This window comes from Triturus cristatus, chromosome 9, assembly GCF_964204655.1.
Source record: "Triturus cristatus chromosome 9, aTriCri1.1, whole genome shotgun sequence".
Taxonomy (NCBI): Eukaryota; Metazoa; Chordata; class Amphibia; order Caudata; family Salamandridae; genus Triturus; species Triturus cristatus.
This window is the reverse complement of record NC_140592.1, coordinates 76374145-76398175: the sequence shown is the minus strand read 5'-3', so window position 1 is coordinate 76398175 and position 24031 is coordinate 76374145. Positions and strand designations below refer to the sequence as shown.

General features: G+C 45.4%; 1 protein-coding gene across 1 annotated transcript in view; it reads right to left on the bottom strand.

Moving 5' to 3' along the window:
• The window catches only part of CCDC174 (coiled-coil domain containing 174), a 51396-nt gene extending 27619 nt beyond the window's left edge, over positions 1-23777 (bottom strand). Inside the window, exons 1-3 of the mRNA XM_085624448.1 lie at positions 23621-23777; positions 10498-10602; positions 9912-10012 (exon numbers count right to left, since the gene is read on the bottom strand). Of these exons, the coding sequence (XP_085480574.1) occupies positions 9912-10012; positions 10498-10602; positions 23621-23662 (248 nt within the window). The 5' untranslated portion in view covers positions 23663-23777. The remainder of the gene's footprint in view (positions 1-9911; positions 10013-10497; positions 10603-23620) is intronic.
• Positions 23778-24031: the final 254 nt, after the last annotated feature.

Sequence of the window (24031 nt, the reverse complement as noted above, 5' to 3'; positions counted from 1 at the left end):
AAAGTACAGGACTTGCTACTGCAGGTTTGCAGGGTCTTGGAGCTATAGCAGATGTTGCTATGACCAATAGTAACTCTACTCTATTTATCAACCTCTGAAGAATGAAAGGTGAGTCGGTCCTACAGGAGTACAAACCTAGGCTTGCAGGTTGAAAGCACATCTTTATAGCAATGGCTCAACTCAGTGAGTTATATTCATGTCTCAAAATATGAAAGGAAAGCCATATTTCTAACGAATTTCCCTTTTAAAAATGTATTTCCCTTCACATTACATAATAGCTGAGCAACTATATATCTGCACGTTACATAACGAATCATACATGACAATGTATATTTTTTTACTTGCATTTCAATATCATGCTGTTCAGCCACTACATAAGCACATGCTTTTCCATGCATATTAGTTATTTGGTTTACTCGCCTCTGTTACCAATTAACTCTGTCCTGAGGACAGTGGTTGCGGTCTTCATAAATTCTTTCACACACACACACACATATATATATATATATATATATATATATATATCGTACCTTGGGAACGTGTAAAAGGAATACTCCTGTCTGCATAGTTCTGAGCTGAACTACTGTGCTGTCGCATTTTCCTATTCCTAAGGCAAGCCCATCTGCGCCCGTCCGTGCCTGGACCGCGCACAGCGCCAGACCCCCTGGTCCCCACAGACAACACACCGAACGCCGCAACTACACCACCAGCACCCTCCACAAACAACACCGGACGACAGCACTCCTGCTTCCTGCCCGCCCCGAAGCACACCAAAGGACCCTTCTCCTGCCAGAGCTGCAACTTACTCAGCCTCCGATCCGCCAAACCGCCCACTGTGACAGAACGCAACCACCTCAGATGCATACTACTGAACACACTCTCCGCACGCAAACACGCCGTCGAACTCTGGGACCTGCTCGACACATCCTCCCCGGACGTCGCCTTTCTGACAGAGACCTGGATGAACACCTCCTCGGCACCAGACATCGCCATAACCATCCCGGACGGCTACAAGATCACCCGCAGGGACCGCACCAACGGAGTAGGAGGTGGAATCGCTATCATCCACAAGAACACCCTCAGGGTCTCAACCAGCACCGCCGAACACCTGCACTTCCAGGTCCACACTGATCCCAACACCACCCTCAGAGGAACTCTCGTCTACAGGCTCCCCGGACCCCAGCCTCAGTTCAGCGACTCGATCGCCGACTTAGTCAGCACAAACGCCCTTGCCTCCACAGACTACATCCTCCTCGGAGCCCTGAACTTCCACCTCGAGGAAACACAAAGACGACACCAATTCCACCACCCTGATTGACAACCTCGGTCTCAGAAAGCTTGTCACAACACCCACCCACTCCACCGGCCACACGCTTGACCCCATCTTCTCCACAAGCCCCCACGTCTCCTTCAGCCACACCACCGAATTCCACTGGACCGACCATCGGTGCATCCACTTCACCTTCGGAAACCCACCACGCACCACCGCACTCAACAGATCCCCCACCGCAGCTGGAGCAAAATCACTGAAGACCAGCTAAACACCACCCTCGCCCGAAGCCCTCCCGCCGACACCGCCGCACGCAACCTCAGGCGCTGGATCGATGACTGCGCAAACACACTCGCCCCGATCAAGAAACCCACTAACAAGAAAACCAGCTGGTTCACCGAGGACCTCCAGGCCTCCAAGCAAACCCGATGAAAAATAGAGAAGAAATGGCACCGCAAACAGACACCGGACACCTACGCAGCCCACAAGAACGCCATCCACAGAACCCATCGACTCATCAGATCTGCCAAAAGGGCCTCCTACAAGGACTGCCTCGACAACATCGCACACAACAGCAAAGAGCTCTTCAACATCATGAAGGAACTCTCCAACCCCAGCTCCAACACCAACGACATCCCACCATCGCATGACCTGTGCGACTCCCTTGCCACCTTCCTCCATCGCAAGATCGCAGACATCCACGACAGCTTCAACAACCTGACCGCCCCGACACCTCAGACCCCACAGCCACCACCCACATCAACCCCCTGCAGACCTGGACCAACATAAACTACGACGACACCATGAAAATCATGAACACCATCCACTCCGGCTCTCCGTCAGACCCATGCCCGCACCACATCTTCAACAAAGCTAGCGCCACCATCTCCGCAAGGCCATCAACATCTCCTTTGAGACCGCAACCTTCCCAGAGAGCTGGAAGCACGCCGAGATCAACGCCTTACTCAAGAAACCCAAGGCAGATCCGAGGGACCTCAAAAACTTCCAGCCCATCTCCCTGCTACCGTTACCGGCAAAGGTCATCGAGAAAACCGTCAACAGACAGCTGACCCGCTACCACGAGGAGAACAACATCGTGGACCCGTCCCAGTCCCGCAGCAACCACAGTACTGAAACTGCCCTCATCGCCACCACCGATGACATCAGGGCCCTGCTGGACAACAGCGAAACCACAGCCCTCATCCTCCTGGACCCATCAGCCGCCTTCGACACAGTCTGCCACTGCACCCTACGCACACGCCTCCATAACGCAGGGATCCGAGACAAGGGTCTGGACTGGACCACCTCCTTCTCCAGCAGATCCCAGAGCGTCCGCCTCCCCCTTTCCGTTCCAAAGCCTCCGAGATCATCTGCGGCGTACCCCAAGGATCATCCCTCAGCCCAACATTGTTCAACGTCTACATGGCTCCGCTCGCCCACATCGCCCGACTGCACGACCTCAACATCATCTCTTACGCGAACGACACCCACCTGATCCTCTCTCACACAGCCAAAACCAACCTCCACGAAGGAATGAAAGCAGTCGCCGAGTGGATGAAAAACAGCCATCTAAAGCGGAACTCGGACAAAAACGGAGGTCCACATCCTCGGCCCCACCCCCTCAGCCTGAGACGAATACTGGTGGCCAACCGCACTGGGAGCAGCACCAACACCCACCGACCACGCACGCAACCTGGGGTTTATCCTAGACTCAACACTCTCCATGACCAAGCATGTCAACGCCGTCTCATCCTCCTGCTTCAACACCCTCCACATGCTCCACAAGATCTATAGGTGGATCCCCACCGAAACAAGAAGAACGGTCACCCAGGCCCTCGTCAGCAGCAGGCTGGACTACGGAAATGCACTCTACGCAGGAGTCTCGGCCAAACTCCTGAAACGTCTACAATGCATACAGAATGCCTCGGCACGCCGGATCCTTGACATCCCCCGCCACAGCCACATCACACCCCACCTGAGACCTGTACTGGCTTCCCATCAACAAGAGGATCACCTTCAAGCTCCTCACCCACGCACACAAGGTATTCCACAACACCGAACCAGCATACCTCAACAGATTCTCCCACCTCGCCGCCAAAACCTGGAACACCCTCCCCATCCTCCTACGGCAGACCCAGGACCTACTAACCTTCAGGAGGCTGCTCAAGACCTGGCTTTTCGAGCAGCAGCAGCACCCAGCCCTCTTCCCCCCCCCCCCTCCCCCCCAAGCACCTTGAGACCCTCTCGGTGAGTAGTGTGCTTTACACATTTCTTGATTGATTGATTCCTGGTCTCTGGTTCAGCACCAATTTTATAGAAAGAGTTGTGAAGTAAATACAGAAGACATTCGCCTCTGGAGGCAGTTCAGATTACAAGTTTTCAGAGCTCTTCCGACCTTCAATTGATCAAGTAGAGTGTTCTAGAGTGTGGTCCACTGTTAGGAATGTTGTTAGCAAATTGTGGATTCCGAAGCCTTACAAAGGTCCTCCACAACAGATGAAGAGGAGGCTACTCCTTATACAGCAATAAGATTATTATTAACGGCCAAAAGAAAGTCAAGGAAGGACATCAGTCTTACTGTGGTTGATAATGAAAACAAAAAGAACAATTGAAGGACAGAATGCAGAACAATGTCATACATTCACCCCAGTACAGAGATCTGGGCCTAAATCCATTGTTTTTTTGCTCGCCATTCCAGTTTGGACCCAGCCATGTGCAAATCAGTCTTGCCCCTGCACCCAATGGGAACAGTCCAGCCCGAACTGCCAGGCCAGGTCCTCCCTGGACTGGAAACAAGCATCCTAGGACCAGTTTCTGGCTTTCAGCCCTCATCAGCCAGGATAGCTTGACTCCAGTGGCATGGAGAGCACGGGACCCACGTCTGGGCATACCCGTCCCACTCGGGGTGACAAATGCAAAAAGAACAATTGATGGACAGAACGCAGAACAATGTCATACATTCACCACAGTACAGAGATCCGGGTCTATATCCATCGTTTTTTTGCTCACCATGCCATTCCAGATTGGACCCAGCCAAACAACATTCCCAACAGGATCAGGTGAGTAGCCAACTGCTTGTACTAGGAGTTTTAGGACTTGCATTATATAGTTTAAGTAGTTGGTAATTTTTTAGCCACTCCACCCACGTACCTATTGTAATCAAGTTGGGCTTGTGCATTTCTGCCAACTCTTCCCAAACCATGCCCAGATAAGTGCTCCCATAGTGAACTGTAATGAGGAGGTGTACTTCTCTCCTATCTGAGATTTTCACAGCCAGCAGCGACATTGTGAGAGTTTGGACGATTCCAAACAGTAGGATCCTTGATCAGAAACCAGTCTAAGACATAAACGCCGGCCGGACTCGGGACTGAGCCTCTTCCTGTGGCCGTCACTGTCGGAGCCTAGGCTATCACTGACATGAGGGACGCTCGTCATGGACACTGGCTGCCATGGCGCGACAGGAACTGAAAAGCACAGATTTGGCACACAATAATCATTTACTACTCAATTGCTGCTCTCATTACCGAGCATCATGTCAAGAGGAACGTGAGATCATTACAAGCACTCGTACATTTGAACAGTATTTTTTTCCAGAACCACACCTGCAACAGACCTTCAATTAGGCGAGGGTCCACAGAAACCTGAGACAGAAGCCAACTGATCTAAAAGAGCGGACTTTAAGTAATTCTGTCACATATTACTGTCACAGAACCCGAAGTGCTAACATGACGGACAAATGGCGTTTGTTAAAAGATCAGCAGCAGGAGACAGGCAAGAGGCTGAATTCATAGACATTTTGTATAAGGCAAAGCTTACTGCAAACCAATCAAATGGTTTCTGTTCAAGCACAAGACAGCCACAGGAATAGGATCTATGAAACAATTACAAATAGAAGCAAAGGTACATAAACAACCTTTAGTACCGATTGTGTACCCCTTCCCTGTGAACATATCACAATATAATTAGAACCCTGCGCATCCGAAACATAAAACAAGGAGTGTAAATGTTAATGGAGTCCCTCGTCAAAACGTACAAGAGAATATTTCACTTAAGGCACTAAAACATCTAAATGGGTCATCACTAGGTAAATTCAGTTTCACAAAACCTGCGGATGGTATACAAGCTATCCAAATGCATAGAAACCGCAATTAAACTGGATTTTTTGCACACACATAATTAGGAAACATAGGGGATAAAGTACAAGGATTCATCTGACTGAACCATAAACTCTTTTGCCAGTAACACTTTGGGAATAACAAGCCAGGCTATAAAAGAGATGAAATTTGAACAACCTATAAACCAGGCTGACTAAGACCTCAATCCACGTGTTAAGACCAATCCTCCAAGTAGAGTAGTGGCAGCAAGCAGGTAGAAAAAAAGATTACAAACTAGTCAGCCAGAGAAAATTTTGACCATTTCTACAACAGGAAGACTGAAAATAGATGAACAGGTATTTATAGAACAGAAGTCACGATGGAACAAGCATTTAAAATGCAATGGTCTCGGCATTGGTAAAGTTAGAGCTATTGGCATTGCTCATGACATTTTTGTTTATGTATTTGTTTTTAAAACATTTAAAGAAACGGCATTGTCATGAGCAATGCCAATAGCTCTAACTTTAACAATGCCGAGACCGTTGCATTGTAAATGCTTGTTGTAGCTGCTGCCTGCTACATGTTGGAATGTGTGTTCCAGCAGTGAGGGTGCCAGCTGTGAGGGCCCCTCGGTGTCTGCCCTCAGGGCGGATAAAGATCCCTCCTTCCAGTGCCAGCACCCCCTTCCGGTGGCAGGCGTGCGGCATGTAAACAAAACATTAAGACAGCGAAAAATGCGATAAACGTAAACCCTCATTACAGGCTCCACCAGAGAGCCAGAGGTGGGGGCGGTTAACGCCCCGAGCTGCCACTGACCTGGATTTTGGGGTAGCCCCCACCCTCCCATTTATAATAGCATATTTCTATGCCTGTACTAATCTAATCCTAATGTTTTTGTTGTTGTTGTGATTGCCACCTTTTATTTTATTTTACTTGTTTAGTATCCTGTTTGTATCTGTAACATGTAAGTTTGTAACTCTCCTCATGTAACGTACTCGCTTCTATTGTGAAGCGCTCTGACACCGTTTGGTAAAGTCTGCGCTATATAAAATGGCCTAAATAAATATTATCCCCACTGTGGACTCCTCCAGTGTCCCTTGAGGTCTTGCTATAGTGGGTGACGTATTCACCCACAGACCGCATTGAGGTGTGCGTGGTGTTTTCTCAGACCCTCGCTGAAGTGTGGGGCCTGGTTGGCATGTCCACATTAAAGCGCCATATGTCTGTTCATCAGCCCCTGTCCAGGTGCGTGCCACCCAATAGTGCCTTGCGAGGCTGGTGTACTATTTGGTGCTTGCCACACACACACCTTCCAGGCTGTGGTGTCTTGGTGCCCACGGTTACAGTCACCCCTCATATAACGCCTGGCACAGACCGAGCTGTGTCTTGTTGGTGATACAAAATTACTGCAGCCATTCATTTGTTGACTTCGGAAGGCTGAAAGAGTGAGTTGGCCCTGCAGTTGCGCCTGTGCGACACGGCTGGGCTCTGCTGTGATAGAAGACGGTGTTTGTTTTTATATGTGCACTACTGCCAGTGTAAACGGCCGCACAATCGTATTCTATATGCAGTCCGTGTTTCCGAGCCCCGGGCCTCTCTTTGCGCTCTATGGCCTCAGGCGTGCTGTAATCATGCAGCGCTTCACAAGCCGAGCTGTGGTGAACTCACCCGTGTCAGGAATGCGCTGCTCGTGGCTTCCGTAAGGGCGGTGCCTGGCAGAGTATAGCGCCTCAGGTTACAACGCTTTGCTGCCCTCATGCGTGTGCTCTCTGCTGTCCCGTCCCAGACTCTGTGGTGTCTCACTGCAGCGAAAGAGCTGCGTGGAACAGGCTGTAGGGTCATTCTCAATAGTGCCTCGAAGACAGCCTTCCTTCCAGAGTTCAAAAGGCGCTGAGCTGGTGATTACTGTTTACTGGTGCTTAGAAACGTAGAAGTGAAAGTGGAGAGGGGCGGCCAGGCTCACACTGCTTCCTGCTCTTAACTCGGATACCTGCTTGGTCTCCAGCTCGCTTCCACTGTCCTCTTCACCGCCGACCTCCCCCGCTACTCCAGTCATAGCGCCGCTGCGCCCACGTTACCCACGCGGACTCCACAACCGGCTCTCACGGGATTGGTTTTTATTTGGGAAATGTAACATTCTGCAACTGCTGCTGAGACAGGCGCAGCTAAACCAGCAAGCAACGGACGAAGGGGGAGCGGACGAGCACACGACCAAGGCAGCGTCCTTTTCGGATTCGGGGGCGTGTTTTGCTGTTGTCTCCTCCCTGAGACTTTGCCAAAAACACGCCCCCCGATCTGAAAAGGACGGAGCATGATTGGAGTGACGGGACCTCTTCTCCAATGGCTCGCCAGCATTTACGAGGCCAGCCAATGGAGAACAGGGCAGAAGAGGGGCGGGTTCAAGCCCCTCTTCTCCCAAGTCATTAAATCTCCGGACTTCCGGTCTGCCGACCGGATGGTCCCGAGACCTAAAAAGACAAAGGATAAGAATAATGAAAAAGAGACTAGTATTGAAATAGCAAATCGGCGCCAAACGCTGATAGACATAACTAACGTAAATATTACTATGCAATAAATGAATGTGGTGTTATGGGTGATGTCATTTAACATGTCATGAATGATGTAATACGTGATGTCATAAGCAGTGCATGGCAAGGGCGCAAGTTATAGTTAGCTGAGTCATTTACTACAGGTGAATTTCAGTGCTTTGTTTTTTTAAACATTACGTTTTATCTTATTTCAACGCCGATCATTAACATCAAGTTAACCTATACTGTTTTCTAGTTTTTTTTCACATAAGTTAAGATCTTATTACTATACCCAACTATAACATCATTCTAACCTTTGTTTTTTTCTCAGTGAATTTCTTCTTCTTTTTAATCCTATTCAGCCAGCTTCCCAGCTGTGTAAGGCTAAAGTGGTTGGCTCCAAGGCCTGGACCCAAACCCCCTCTGCCCAAACCCTTCGCCGTGTGCAGCAGGGAGTTGGCTGCTAACCCTGACCTCTGGGCAGGTCAACAGTGCAATGCCCCATGGACGCCCACTCCCACATTTTATTTAACATTTTTTGCAGGTACCGCAGGAGCAGCCGCGCAAGCTTCAACCCCATGCTACTGCCGTGCCATGCAGTCTCCTCCTATGAAGCTTGCAAAGAACAGCGATAGCACGGGTGGGTGAAGCTTTAACAGCACTCCCGCTATAGTACTGCGGTACCTCACGGAATGACTGCACTGAGTCCTACGAGAGTATTGCAGTACTGCGGCATGATTTTTTTCAAATGTTGGCTTATGGGTGGTTTGCTCTGAGTCTGCTTCACAAGTGCAGGTGCCCCTACCCTACACACTTTTACTCTTCTTTACAAACTATTTCAAGACAAGGGAACGGAGTCCCAGAGTCTTGTAATGGCAGACAATATTTTGTTCACAGTTATGACCAACCAACCAGATCAGTCAACTGCAGAACCAGTCCTGCAATAACAAAATGTCCACAGGAGAAAAGGCTCCCTCAGCCAATCAGAGGGCCCTATTTTTGGAATTATTGATACCGTGAGACTCCTACGGGACTAACTGCCCAGATATACCTAACTTTTTAACCCCCCTTTCAAGTCTAAACCGAGCACCGCTTTAAACGTGAACTTTTCCAAAACGGGTGAACAGATTTACACCAGATTCCAAAAAGCACACTTTGAGTAAAGTTCTAATGGGAAATAGCATGGCAAGTCAACATTTTGGTATCACCCGCTTTTCTTGGCCCCAGCCTGACAGGTCAATGCAATTCTCTCTATGAAAGAGCTGAGGCGGACAAACTTTCTTTTAAGGAATGTTTTGTGCAGATTCATCAATCGGCGCCAAAGTTATTACCTAGACAAAAAATGCTCTTCAGATGGAAATTCTGACCTAACTATAGTTACAGAGATATTTCTTATGGAAGGCTGCTCTCACTTTCTTTCTATGCTGGTCCTGCTCTTTCCCCGTCAAAGTGGAAATGTAAGCATTAACAACATCGGTAAGGCTATTAAAAAAAAACATAATAAACTGAAATGTGTTTTTTTCAAATGCTCCGTGGCATTTGGACTGACATTTGCATATTGAGAAAGAAGGGGCAGGGCGGACATGGAGTCAAACCGAGAGCAGCATCTTTGGAGGTCGACCTGCAGCTTGAACTGAAGGCGAGTTGAACTCACAGATGGGGGAGCCAATAGCCTCACTGCCCTTACATTCAAGGCAATAATGTATGTTGATTATCCTACCTTTAAAAGTGTGAAGGTTAATGAAGAGCCATTATTGCCTAACAGGTGCATGCAATAACGCTAATTATGTGTCTCCGATATGTTTGAAAAGGAAAGCATTCCAGAACCACCAATGGAAATACGGGAAACATTATTAATTAATTAATTTAAAGCAGCAATGCGCCGCTTCTAACCCACATCAGTGAACTTAACTAAATGTGATAACAGACAACTGTCAAGTAACAGAAGGTGGGAGAAGCTGAACATATAGCAGAGAAAGTACATAGGCCTAAAATCATCTCAAGATATCTTAACATTACCTTGATTTGTCCAGCGATTTGTCCTCTTCAATTCTTTCTTCAACATCTTTCTCTGCCCTCTCTGTGACCCCCGAGTTCTGCTTCACCCAGATGTTAGGTTTCTGTAGTGACACAGAACCTTTATAAAGATGCATGTTCACACATGTGCAAGAGGACAAGGTTAGCACGTATGTAATGTTAAAATGTCAGCGTATGTGAGGATGTAGAATTAAGATGCAACAAGAGATTGAAGATATTTTGATTGATTTTCATAAAGACACACCTAACCCAGAACATAGTTCACTGGTGTGATCAGAATCACCTTAAAATGAAGGATTTGCTGCCTTCAGTGTGCAATCAAAATTAAAAGTAGAAAGAAAACAATAGAAAAGTATTCATGTTAACAAGTTAGGAAACACAGGAACTTTTAGATGGAGACAGATGTGATGCACATTCAGTCTGACAGACTATGGACACATTTTATGCAATCAGGTGAATTCTCCAGGATGCAAGCGGACCTAAGGAAAGCAATGCAACTATAACCTTAAATTGAATTATACACTGAGTGAAACTGAGTTAAGCTGTCATTATTAACATCCATTCTTACCTTACTGACAGTCTTGGGTTTAACTGGTTCTCCTGCATCCTTCAAAAGTTTCTCCTTTTTAAATTCTTCTTGCTTTCGAAAGAGTTCTGCCTTGAGATCTACCAACTAAAACATACAAGTAAGAGGACTATTGAAAACGAGTTAGGATTTAATAAAACACAGGGTCATAATGTGCTCATCAGAACGCCTTGCAACTTCATTTACTGATATTGTTTGACTACAGACAATCTAAAATGTAGACTAACATCAATGCGGATGTTTTTAGCAATAAGTGACTAGGTGAGGTCATTGGTTTGAATGATTTCTTCATATTTAGGACAGGGAGAGAAGTAATGTGAGATATAACAGATCTCTTTTGAAGTGACTCCGTAATGTCTTAAACATGCATGCTAAAAATGCAACAAAATGCCATTGCTTCAAGATGAAGGTCACATGCTTGCAATAAAAAAAAATAGAAGGAAAAGTGAATTAACCATCGCATAGAATTTGAATAGAATAAAATGGGTGCTTCCTAGCAAAGTGGCATACTTGGAAGAGGTATACTAACTCTTTAGTTTTAATGCACATCACAGGATAATTTGCTCATTATTGGTGCATAGAAAAGTTATTACCACTAAATTACGGTTGTCTAAAAACACTGTTCAATCACACAATGACTAAAAATGTTAAAGAATCAAATAAAAAAAACATTGGCATTATAAATTATTGGCCTACCCCAAGAGGCACCGAAGTGCAGCTCTTTTTAGGTGGATGTATAAATGCGATCATATTTTACCTATCCGAATCCTTTAAGATGTGAGCGGGCGGAGAAGCGCAATTTGAAACCATCATTCCAAACTGGATTTCGGAGAAACAGCAACGCCATTGAAAACACTGTTGCACTTCGATGTACTTACAGAATTCTATAACTAACAGCAGACCCCTTCATGCATGCTTTATTGAGTTCAAGAAAACATTTGACAGAAGCTTGCTCTGGTACAAGTTAAACAATTGGGGGCTCGTAGACCATACTCTCAGTTATATCACATTCTTATACTCCAATAACTGGATTCAAGGTAAAGCTAGGGGCAGATGGAACCCTGACCAAAAAAGTCTTCATTGATAAAGGCATGAAACAGCGGTGTGTGCTGGCACCCATTTGGTTTAATTTGTTTGTTGATGACATGGAGGAATGAATACATTGTAGAGCATGGCCACCGAAACAAACATTCTTTGCATATTCTACAATATGCCGATGATGCAGTTTTAATGGATCATTCCGCAAAAGGTCTCCAACTCTTGTTGATTAATCTGGAACGCTACCGTAGACATCAATTTTGAAATTAATGATGAAAAAACTAAAGTTATCACTTTTTCAAGGAATCAAAAGAAATCCAGGAAATGTGAAAGATGGGCCCCCTTACAATTAACAGTGCAAACTCATTAGTACCTTGGTGTGGTTTTCCAAACTTTAGGCCACCCTAAACAGTACATGGAGTCTCATCACCAAGGAATCAAGTATTAGATTTACATTACAATAAGCTTCGAGCCATCTTACAGGTCCTTCCTTAGAACCACTTTTAGAGTCCTGAATGTTAAATATCTTCAGTCGCACACACATGGGTTCGAAGCCTTCACTGGCAATTCGGTCAACTGATCAACCGGGAACAGTCGAAGCAGTACAAATCAAAGTTCAGCTTACCAAACTCAGCAAGGTAAGCCAAACTTTGTCTAGAGTTTGGTCTCAACAATCATTGACCCAAAATGTTGCTTTACTAAAATTCTGGTTTATGTTAATTATGGCAGACACAGGCACCTTTAAATATTATTTGGGTCTCATAATTTCGTCTTCTAAGTGCAATCCTTCGATCCTAGCCATTCAGACAATACCCAGTGACCTACAGATGATCGCGTCATGAAATCCTGTTATCACTTAGGAAAATTTTAAGTCGAGCCTCAAAAGATAAAACATTGTTTAAAACAAGACCCCGAACAGTTAAATTATAGATCTTGGAAGCAAAGCAAGGGGAAAGGGGAGAGAAGTTGGCTAGGGCAGGCGACTTAAAATCTGGGGAACTGGGTTCGAGTCTCAGCAAGGACGCGCAACATCCTGTGATTCTGGGGAAATCACTTAGGGCCTCATGTAGGTAAATAAATTTTACCGGTTCTTAAATACCGAGCCGTACCGAATCGGTAAATTAGAATCGGTAAGTTACATGTAGGTAAAAATTCGGTAACAGTTACCGATTCGGTAACAGTCGGTAAATACGAATCGGAATTCACCGATTCGGTAAATACCGAGGTGATAATTACCGAATCGGAAAATACCGAGGTGGTATCTACCGATTCGGAAAATACCGAGGTGGTATCTACCGAATCGGAAAATACCGAATCGGTACGTACGGATTCGGTAAATAACATCACATGACTTGACGAAACAGCTAATCCTGTGCAACGACAGCCCACCCAACCAGGAACTGCCCACACCCAGGCAGGTGTACACAATTAGCCGAAGTGGCCACACCCAGGCAGGTGTACATAATTAGCCGACCCTGGAGAGGCTCGGAGTGCAGAGGAGAGGCAGGGAGCAGTTGCATGTGCGAGCGGGAAACGAACAGCATGTCCAGCCAGAGCACACAGAAAGACGGAGGGGAAAGGAGGAGGAAGCTCAAATTCAGCCCCAAGGAACTCCAGGTGCTGGTGGAGGAGGTGGTGAAGCAGCACCAGAAGCTGTTTGGGAGGCAATCCCTGCAAGTGCCTGAGGCCGAAAAGCGCAACATATGGCTGGCCATCCAGGCGCAGGTCAATGCTGTGGGAGTGACCCACAGGGAAATTGAGGTCCTCAAAAAGCGCTGGTATGACCTGAGGATTGTGACCAAGAGGAAGATGGGCGACATCCAGAAGGAGGCCAGCCAGACCGGAGGTGGAACCAACAGGGCACCTGCCCTCACCGAACTGGAGGAGCTGGTGGCGGCCACACTCGAGCAAGAGAGCGTCGTGGGTCTTGGGGACGCCGACAGCTCTGCCAGAGCCGCAACACACCAAGGTAAGACGAAAGCACAGCAATGTAGCCGCCCCTACCCCTATCCCACATCCCCCATTGTGACACGAGAATCACACTGCAGTCCACACGTGTCAGTGCAGACAGGCAATGCATTCCGGGAGATGTAGTCAGGGCAACACTAACCATGACGTAAATGTCACAGGGCAACAAGGCATGTCACGCACTCGAGGCACAAGGAGACAGAGGACAGATTGGAAAGTGAAATGATTTATTGTGACGCTTGCAATGCAGCCCTTCGGGGACACTGAGCCAATGTTGTTTTTCTGTCCACAGATGTGACATCATGCAGTACAGGGCATGCTGCAGGGGAGACGGCACACCGGCCACAAAAATCACCTCTAGCCAGCACGAGTGCAGACCAGGGTGCAGGCCCACTTGCAGCCGCACCACCTACGCAGCCAGCCTCGCCGCACACAGAGCCAGCATCACCTCACCGAGAGCCAGCATCACCACCACCAGAGCCAGCATCGCCACTCATGTTCGATTCACCGGCCACATCTCCGCTTGCAGGTGTGAGAATGAGGAGGCGTCCAGCAGCCAGGCTACGAGCCTTAGACACCTCGTCAGACGACAGCATGGGCCCAGAAGACCGCACCGGGCCCCAGGAAGGGAGCCATCCCACTGTGCCCCAAACATCACAGGCAGCACAGACGGGAGCAAGAGGGCGCCGCAGGTCGCGTGTCCAGAGTCCACCAGCACCCACTGACGGCCATGGTGTCTTCTTGGGGCTCGAGGGCCAAATGTTGAAGCAACAGCGCCTGCAATCAAAGGCAGTAATGTCAGTCCAGAGGCACATGCGGGTGATGAGGACAAGCTTAGTCAACATGGACACAAACATTGGCGGCATGGCTGCGGGCATTCGGGACATGTCCCAGTCAATCCAGCAGTTGTGCAGCAAATTAGATGCTGACATCGAAGCACGGCGCCGGGAACGCCAGAGAAGGGACACTACCAGCAGGGCACTCAACCGTCTGGCAACTGCGACTTCCCTACTTTGCCGGCGCTCTGTGACGATGCAGGAGGGCCTAACACAGTGCTGCAGCGACCTGTCACGGGGGATGGTGCAGGTGACAAGTGCACTAGGGGTGCTATTGACAAGTCAGGCGTCGACAACTGCTGCAGGGGATGCTGCGGAGAGCATCGACACCAGCAGCAGCATCACACCCCCCGTCCCCGAAGCACGCAGGAGCAGCAGGCGGCTTGGGGTTGGCTCTAGTGAGGATGCACAGGCCGTGCAATCCACCACTGCAGCGCGTATGCGCAAACATTGATGTGGCCCTGCTTATCCACTTGCCATTGGGTGACGTAACCCTGGACATACTCATTGTATAGATGGCATATTGCCAGATTGGCCTGTTCATGTGTTCATGGCGTGGTGCCACATTAAACTACGTCATGACTTCTCACGACTCGCTGTGTCCCCTCACTTACTCAGAAATAGTTGCATGTGATCTCTGCCCGTCTCTCTCTCCCATCGATTGCAGTTGGCACTCTAGCTGCGCTGCCCTCTGGCTGGCCTGACTCATCCTCGTTGTCCTCAAAATATGTTAGTTCCACATCTGTACCTTTTTTCGTGGCAAGGTTGTGCAGCATTGCACAAGTGGCAATTATCTTGCAGCAGGTGATGGGTTTGTACTGGCGTGCGCCTCCGCTCTTGTGGAGGCAGCGGAACCTGCTCTTCAGCAGTCCAAACGTGCGCTCCACCACATTGCGTGTAGATTTGTGGGCCACGTTGTATCGTCTCTCACTCTGGGTTGCTGGGTGTAGGTAGGGAGTGAGGATGAATGAACGGCATGCATATGCACTGTCGCCTGGATGAGTAAAAGGGAACCATCAGTTACATGCCTCTATACACTCTGATTTGCAGGTTTCAAGGGGCGTCACTGTTACTTACCCAGCAGGTAACCCTCTCCGAATTCTCCGGCTCTCAGTCGTGTGTAGATCCCACTATTCTGGAAGATGTAAGAGTCGTGGGTGCTCCCAGGAAACTTTGCAACAATATCTGTGATGATGTTCCCTGCATCACAGATCACCTGCACATTGATGGAGTGGGTGGACTTCCTGTTCCTGTAGATGTGCTCTGTGTCAGCTGGAGGACAGATTGGGATGTGTGTACCATCAATACAGCCGATGACATGGGGGAACTGTGCCATGTGATAAAAGTCTGTTTTTGTTTTCTGCAGTGCAGCCTGTGTGTTTGGGAAGCTGATGTAGTGGTGCATTCTCTGCATCATGGCATCCAGGAACTTCCTGAAGAAACGTGACAGGCAACTCTGGGATACCCCACCCACCGCAGCTATCACCACCTGATAACTGCCGGATGCCAACAGATGTAGGCTGCAGAGCACCTGCACATGTGGGGGTATGGCGTGCGCCCTTCTTATTGGCTGGTCCAGGAGTGGGTGAAGGTCCCTGATTAAGTCCATGATGGTTTCGGGGTGTAGCCTGTACCTCTCATGTATCTCTGCATCAGTCAGCTGGAATAGTGTGATGCGCTGTCTGTAGATTTGTTCCTCCCGTCGCCACACCCTCAGTCCTGCTGCCTGTAGACGTAGGCGCCTTGCAATGACGTACATGGCGGCCATGTTGTCCCCGCTGTTGCATTTTGGGATTGCTTATATGCATTGTTGATGGTTACCACCTGCTTTCCATCCGTGTTAATTACCGACTCTTATTTACCGATTTTCCTGGATTTCTTAATTACCGACTGCTCCTACATGTCATTTTCAATTTTTACCACTTCATATTTACCACTTCATATTTACCGATTCGTTAATAATGTATTCGGTAAATATGAATCGGTATTTTAGAATTAGGTAAATATGAATCGGTATTTACCGCCTCATATTTACCGAAAAGTGGTTTTTGGACTCCTACATCTCACTTGTCTGAATACCGGTCGGTAACGGCATATTTACCGAAAATCGGCCGTTACCGACCGGTATTTGGCTACCTACATGAGGCCCTTAATCTCCCCGTGCCTAACAAAAAAATAATAATGACTGTGTCCTCATGTAAAGCAAGTGATGCTTGTGTAAAGCGCTCTGATACCAGATACCTTTGGGTCAAGTTTGTGCTATATAAAACTCTGTAAACCTTTTTGTAAAAAGCAGCATAATCTGCATCTAGTTATCACCAATAATGAACCTGCACCCCAAGGTAGCTAATTCTGTCGCTATTTAGAAAAAGTTAACTCAAATTCTTAAGACTACGTTTTGGCCTTTTTGACATAGGTGAAATCGCCCAAAAATGAAAATATGAAAGAACAATTGCAGCATATAGTTTTCGATCTTATTCACAGGAATCATTTGTGCATGTTCTTCGAGCATTTCCAGCTTTTCTTTGTGAGAGGAAAAAATTCTTAGGGCAGCCTTTTTGGGAGCTGAACATAAGGGCCTGTTCTGAGGCCATATTATAGTTTTCAAGGGTCAGATGGCAGGCTAATAGGCAGATTTACAAAATGTATGGACAAGGCTTTTGATGCATTAGCCAAGCAGTACGTCACCTGCCGAGTTGAACACCGAAATACACTAGGAGCTATCTGGGTGGACTGAACTTCTATCTTGTTTGAGATAATTATTATATGCCCGGGTGGCAGAGGCGTTTAGAGACTCTCTTCTGTGATACATTGTGATATTTGCGCACACTATGTCTCTCTTTTACATTGTTAATTTTTACTGCAATGAAATGTTTTTTATTATGACTCCAGTTTTTACTTTATTCTCTTAATTTTGTAATGTTTTTTATTAACTACCAAAGAGCCAACAGCTGAAGACGGCTCGACCATTGACGAGGTGGGTGGAAGTAAAATGTGAATGACAGCTAAAGAGACAAGAAATTAAAGGACATGGTACAAAAACACACAGATATATATATACACATATACACACACACGTTTTGTTATTAACTTGTTTTCAATTACTTAAGGCTTGAACTAGAACCAAGGCTGCCTTCTAGGCCAGATCTAAAAATATACACCCTGTCCCATGTATATTTCTGTAGCTATCACATCATGTTGAACAACTGTATACTACACTATGCTTTATTGCTTGTATCTATGGCAAACAAAAGAAAAACAAGAAGATAACTCTTATCCTAAGACTAATCAGTCTGACAAAAAAGGTAGTAAACCAGAACTATTACCGGCGTATAGAGGGGGCAAGTTATAACTGTTTATTAAGTGATTGAAGATGAACAGAGGTGCAACAAATGTGTACCTACCGTAAACACTAACAACTCTTAAAGTCTCATCATGTTATTTAATTTGAGGGAAAATTGCAACTCCTGACTGTTCCTTTCATTTTACACAAAATAAGAGAGAAAATAGGATGGGGGACTCGATTCCACGTGTGAGCTAATGTGGGGTGTGAATAGGTGTGGGGTGTGAATAGGTACGGGGTATGAGAGTGGATGGTGAGAGCAGGTGCAGACATGAAAGCCCATATCAAGGGCAGTGTGAACTGTGCGAGGTAGAGTGGATGTGAGAGCGGGTAATGGGGGTGCAAGGGAATAGATGGTGCAGCAGTGTGTGAATGGTGGGATTGAAGAGAGGGTGATAAAAGGTGCTGAAAGCAAACTGTTGGTCAATCCATTAACATTGTAAATTCAAATTAGTGACACTAAACCTAACAAACACGTTTGTTTTTCGTTTCTATTCATCTGAAATTGGTGGAAGGTAAATACTAAGTTTTTACCTACAAATCCTCCTTCTGAACTACTGGATCTATGGCATGCTCAGTCTGGAATTATGAAAAGGGTGCCACTCGCAGAGGCCTGCAAAACCGCCACAGACTGATACGAATTTTAGGGAAACGTGCCACTCAAATACTGATGAGTGAGCAACAACCCTTTGTAGGTGTCCAAAATGGTGGAAATAGGATTGAGAGCGTCCAACGTGAGCTGTGACGAAATGTTAAAAAATTGAGTTTAGAGTAGACAATCCTGATTCTTAGAGTGGTATGTTAACAATGTTGGTAGGTAGATTTCTGCAGATGTTGGTCCTTGATATTCACAATGACGATTCTGGTGTCTTTTCTATTTACAGAAAAGAGTGCCAAGTGGAGTGTACTTTTTCAAATGCCGTGGTGATTGTTGGTTTGGCACCCTTGCTGAAGTTTCTCTAAGGTATGAAGTGACTGTTAGTGGGTTTGTTAGTGTTTAAATAGATTTACTATTGGCATGTGAAGCTTTCAAACACCCTTTACAGAGTTTAGCATATGTCTAATCAATAAGATACAATTTCTACATCTCTCACCTGTTGCCTTGTAGCTAAGATATGACGATAAGATTCTGGACGCCTAGCATTTCAAACGTAATGTTCTGGCTCCCCCTTTTCTCAACACAAGCATGATGTCAAGGAAACTTCACTGATCTCGCAGTCAAGTTCTGCAGGTCCACAGCAAAGATTCAACCAGCCTACTCTTAAGTGTAGATCTTGTGATCCAAGACAATGGCTGGTTCTGAAACTAGCTCACATAAATACTCCAATGCATCCAGCCATAAATTCTCGTTTGAGGCCTACACACTAACAGAAATGCTTTAGTGGTATGGGGAGTCAGGGGTTCACGACAACATGGATTCTAGCTGGAAAAAATAAATTTTACATCCCCAGAAATCTTGGTATTTATTAAATTTGAAGGTGGAAACTCACAGGCTACATAAATATACAATGGAATTCCTGCAATCTGTCACACATAGAAGTCACGATCTGGATGAGATTCCAGTATTGGAACTGAAGAAACCGGTCATCATTAAAAAGGAACTGCGTCTGCCTTCACTCCTGTTTCGCACTGAGGGAGATTTTCTTTTGGAGCAGAGTGGGAAGATGGTTACTCTTGGTATTAATGCAATTCCTGTTTGGTCGGGGCTGAGCAACAGCTACATCTTGTCAAAAGTCACAAATGAAAGAAAGTCAACATCAAGTCACCACCTAAAAGTAAGCATTGAATTTCCATCAAATGGTTCCCTCTACAAAGTAAGCTTTAGATCAATCAAGCCTGGGCAGAGAGAACGGTTGTAGAAAATAGACTTACTACCCAAAGAACAGATAGACATTTTCCGTTACAAGATGGAATATGAAGTCAACTCTGACCCGGTCCAGTAAATCACGTTGAAAAAGTCTAAATCTGAGGAAAGCGGATTAACAGGATAATAGCATGAGATGCAATGGTGAATGTATCACTAAAGACAGCTTATTGACCAAAACCTTCTGCTGTACCCAAGATGTTAGCAGCACTCTTACATCATGAGCACACGAGTTCTTTTCTCATTATATTTAACAATCAGCTCCCATAATTAGGTTTTTGATACAAGTAAGAATTTTATGAATAGAGAAGAACAATGCTGTTGAGCATGCAACATTCTGTAGCTTTAAGAGATGAACAGACATGACTAGCAAACTTTTTGTAAAAGTGACCAGAGTAGTCTTACCAACAATAGGAATTAGGTAACAATGTGGATGAGTTAACATCAGTTAATATTTGCCCACCACCAAAGAGGACCTGAAAACCGATCAAACGTGGAAAAGAGTTAATGTAGACATTTACCACAGGGAACCAGATTACATTTGCCACAGGAACAATGCCTTGAAAGCAACAATGGTAGGCACTACTACACATCTTTAGGAACAGCAAATTTCAGCTGAGGAAAAATCTAAAGAGTAATGGTTAACTGCACAGATAAAACGAAAAAACTATTTGCTACCTCGCCCATTCACTCTTCCGTCTCCTATGATCTTCTCGCCCACTCAACAGCTCTGGAGCCTTGCGCCATAATGGACTCAATGTACCTCACTTTCCCACTGCATCTAGGGTGCCCATTCCAGGTCAATCAGATACATTTTACAGAAGTATTGCTCTTATCCAGTGTACATGTTACTAACATAATTCATAATCTGGTATCAACACTCGCTCTAGTGGCAGCATTGATTACTTTTAAGGCTCGAACTACCACACAAAGACTATTAGATGGATGAGCCTCTCAGTATCTCAAAATAACACGTCTTTTATACTAACTTGTGTTGTTGCCGAGTATACCATTTACTAGTAGATACAAAAAAAAAAAATATAGGGAGAAGATGTGGCCTACATTTACAATCTTTATATTATATGTTTTTTCCGCTGGGAAAATAAACAATATAATGATTAATCTTTAATGTACCCTTGTTACAAAAGTCTTATTAAATTCAAAATAGAAAACTTAAGACAAGTGCTGCCTCAACAGTAGAAATGTGCAGTATGAGTATCATCACACACTTCCACTTGCCCATATTTTCAGTAATGTGGCAATACCTCATTTTATCATGGAATCCCACATCAACAAAAGACCGGTGGAAAATATAAATACTGAAGAACTTGCAGTCACTTTATTTACGCAAGGTATTTTTTGGTCAAAATCACTTGACTCTAAATATAGGGTAATACTGCAATTCCCGATTGCAGTAACACTAATGTGGCATAAGTGTATCTTAACTGGATTAACTGCAGGTCCCTGGGTAAGATTCTATGAATACGGAATGGTAATCTTGTTAAAAAAATCAAACGCAGACATTTCAGTTACTCACAAAATCGTCATATAACACATTATCACAATCTAACCCATTACTACTCTCTTCATAAATTAACTTATAAATTCCCACATGTTAGCTGCGTCATGTGAAGTTAGGCCCTTGTCTGCCCTCCCTCATTCTTGCAGGAATAACATGCCAAATAGCCAAAGAAGTCCCTACCAAAACATTTGGTTTACAACATACAAATGCTATTTCTGGTAGCAGTGAATAATTCACTCTATCATGTCAGAGATGTATATTTTTACAATTTAAATCAAAATGCCAATTCACCTTGTTCAGCTCTTTATGGGGGTTTTGCGGTTCATATGTAATTGGCAGTTGCACATGTTGGGATTGTGTTGACTCTAGATACGTATTCAATTACTGCACTGCCTTTGCAAAAAGGTAAGAAAGGCAATCCCAAATTCCCTAATATCATTTTAGAGTATGGCATGGCCACCGGACAAAAAGCATTTATCAAAAAGGCTTGTAAAAATATTCATGGGAGGTGCAAGGAAGAGGGCCTAGGGTTCATATTACTTAGAGGTGAATCCGGAGGGCTTATAGTACAGAACAAGGTACAGCTTTTCAGGGTATTTTCTGACTCTACTCGGCGTACGTTGAGGATTCAAGATGAGGTGTTATTACATGGAGAGAGTATCAGTAAGAGCCATGTCAAAGAAGGTACTGAAGTGGGATCAGAAGAGCAGCATGACAACAAATACTGTCTGAAACATGTTCATATAACCTATGTAAAAGCAGTGTTGGTAACTTCATACATCATTCTGAATGTAGCAACGATTTAATCAAATATGGAGGTTGTTTTATACCAGTTTGAAGCTTCTTGTTAAGCTGAATATGCTTACTAATTAACATGGTTTTATGAGGTCAACCACCGCAGTGCTCAGGGTTGTACCTTACACATTTTCTAGCAGCATGACCTCATTTTCAGACCTGGCAAGTGGAAGCAGGATTTGTGAGAATAATGAAACAAGTATTGCGAGTATGGATTACATCTTCTCTTCCAGGATATTTAGCGCTTTTACAAAGGGAATATTCTGCCACATCCATGTTAGATACTGTTTAGTTGAGTAACAAGTTTCTGTCGTGGGACTGTTTCATTTACCTGTATTAAGAGAAAAACCGTATACACTGATTTAATTTGAATGTAATTTAGGTTTAGACTCCAACTGACTTTTTCTAGCAAGAGTTCTGGTCAGTTGAAAAGACAATTGTATTTTATCTTTTACTGTGTATTAAACACATGTTGGGCTTTAAGCTTCCCAGCATGTGTATTTTTTTAACAGATAGTTGACAAAGTTGTAACATCGGTCCAAATGGGTATAAAAAGGAAGTCTGGACGGACATAATGTAGAAAGTGAGAGAGGGGTATGTCTGTAGTAAGGATGGGTAGGGTCACCAGATGTGTCCGTGTGACCAGAACACTACATTTCCCAAAGTACAATTTATCTAAGTAATCGATTAATTATGGGCATTGAAGACAGAGTTCTCTACAAGTGAAAGATGTGGAATGGAAAACAATAGCAGATAAAAGAAAGACAAATGTAAACATGAAGTGCTACTGACATAAAGCAATAGGGTAACGTTAAGGATGGGCATTGGCTTAAGAAGTCAAGAAAGGAATTTGAGAGGAGTCCACATAGTGGGCTTCCAGAGGCACAAGAAAGACCATTTTGTGGAAGGGCTTAAAGAAGCAACTGTAACAGGGCCAAAAAAAAAATAGCATTTTCTGTGGTTGTAAAATCGGATTTATTGTTGGGTGGGCGGGTTAAAAGTGTGGGGGGGGGGGGGGGCGGCAATGAGTCCAGGGAGCTTGTCTACCGAATGCACCCAAAACTGACAACTAGTTTACAAACAGCCCTTTTCCCTGAAAGACCTTTACGTGTAGTAAGACGGCGAGCTGTGCTACGCAGTGGCGTTAAAACGATAGGGCCCCTGAGGCTCTCAAATGTCTGAGGCATATATATATATTCAAACTCCAGGTGTGAATGGGAACTCCTGAGGTGCCCGTTGAGAAGACACAGTAATTTAATAAGAATTAGATGTTCCCGACCCGTAACCCCGTCATACAATAATTTACGTTGAATAAAGCAAGTCAATGTAGATTTCTGGATAATTAAAAGCGCCCTCTCATTCTACAAAAATTCCTCAAAATGTGTTTTAAACGGCAAAGCTCTAACCGAGATGATACGGCTGCCAAATGGTACCACCAATGCGTGGCATGCCACTCGTGGCTTGTTGGCCAATAAAGACTGACTCCGTGCTGGAAAGACCTAGAAACTAAACTCCGTTGGCAGGCAGAACTAGCTGAAGATGCCACTCTTGATGCAACATAGGACGACTTGGGAGCAATGGGTTGTTCTTCGAAATAGAGGCCAAAAGATGCAATGGGAAAACATAAACAGGGCATAAGTTTGGTGGTGGCACCGACAGGAGAGTACTAGCTTTAGGTGGGGAGTACAATCCCCTCCCCAGCAGCAGCCAGGGCATGCTCCCACCCCCGCAGTAGGTACCGAGGAGGCAGTGACGTCCAGCGGCTTCTTCCTCTTGTCCATGATCCCCCAAACAAACGAATAACACTATAGTATCAGCACTGCTCACTGCACCGCCATCGCTTCTTTTGCGACATGAGCCGTAAAGCGTTTGGCTCGTCCCAGCTCGGAAAAGAAACAAAGGACTAGAAAGAAAACAGGATCTGCGTGTTCCCGAGGCGGCCTTCGTGGTAGGTAATGTAGCACCGATGGTAGACATTGAACTCCTTTCTTTGAAAAGTATGCTCATATTAAGTTATAGAAATCGGTCTGTTTTTCCGTAAAGATTAATACTGTTTCTCAAACTGTCCTGTAATCATCACCTTAGTGCATTAAAATATGTAAGAATGTTTCAACTTTTAAACCAAATACATTCTTCTAAACTATTTCTGC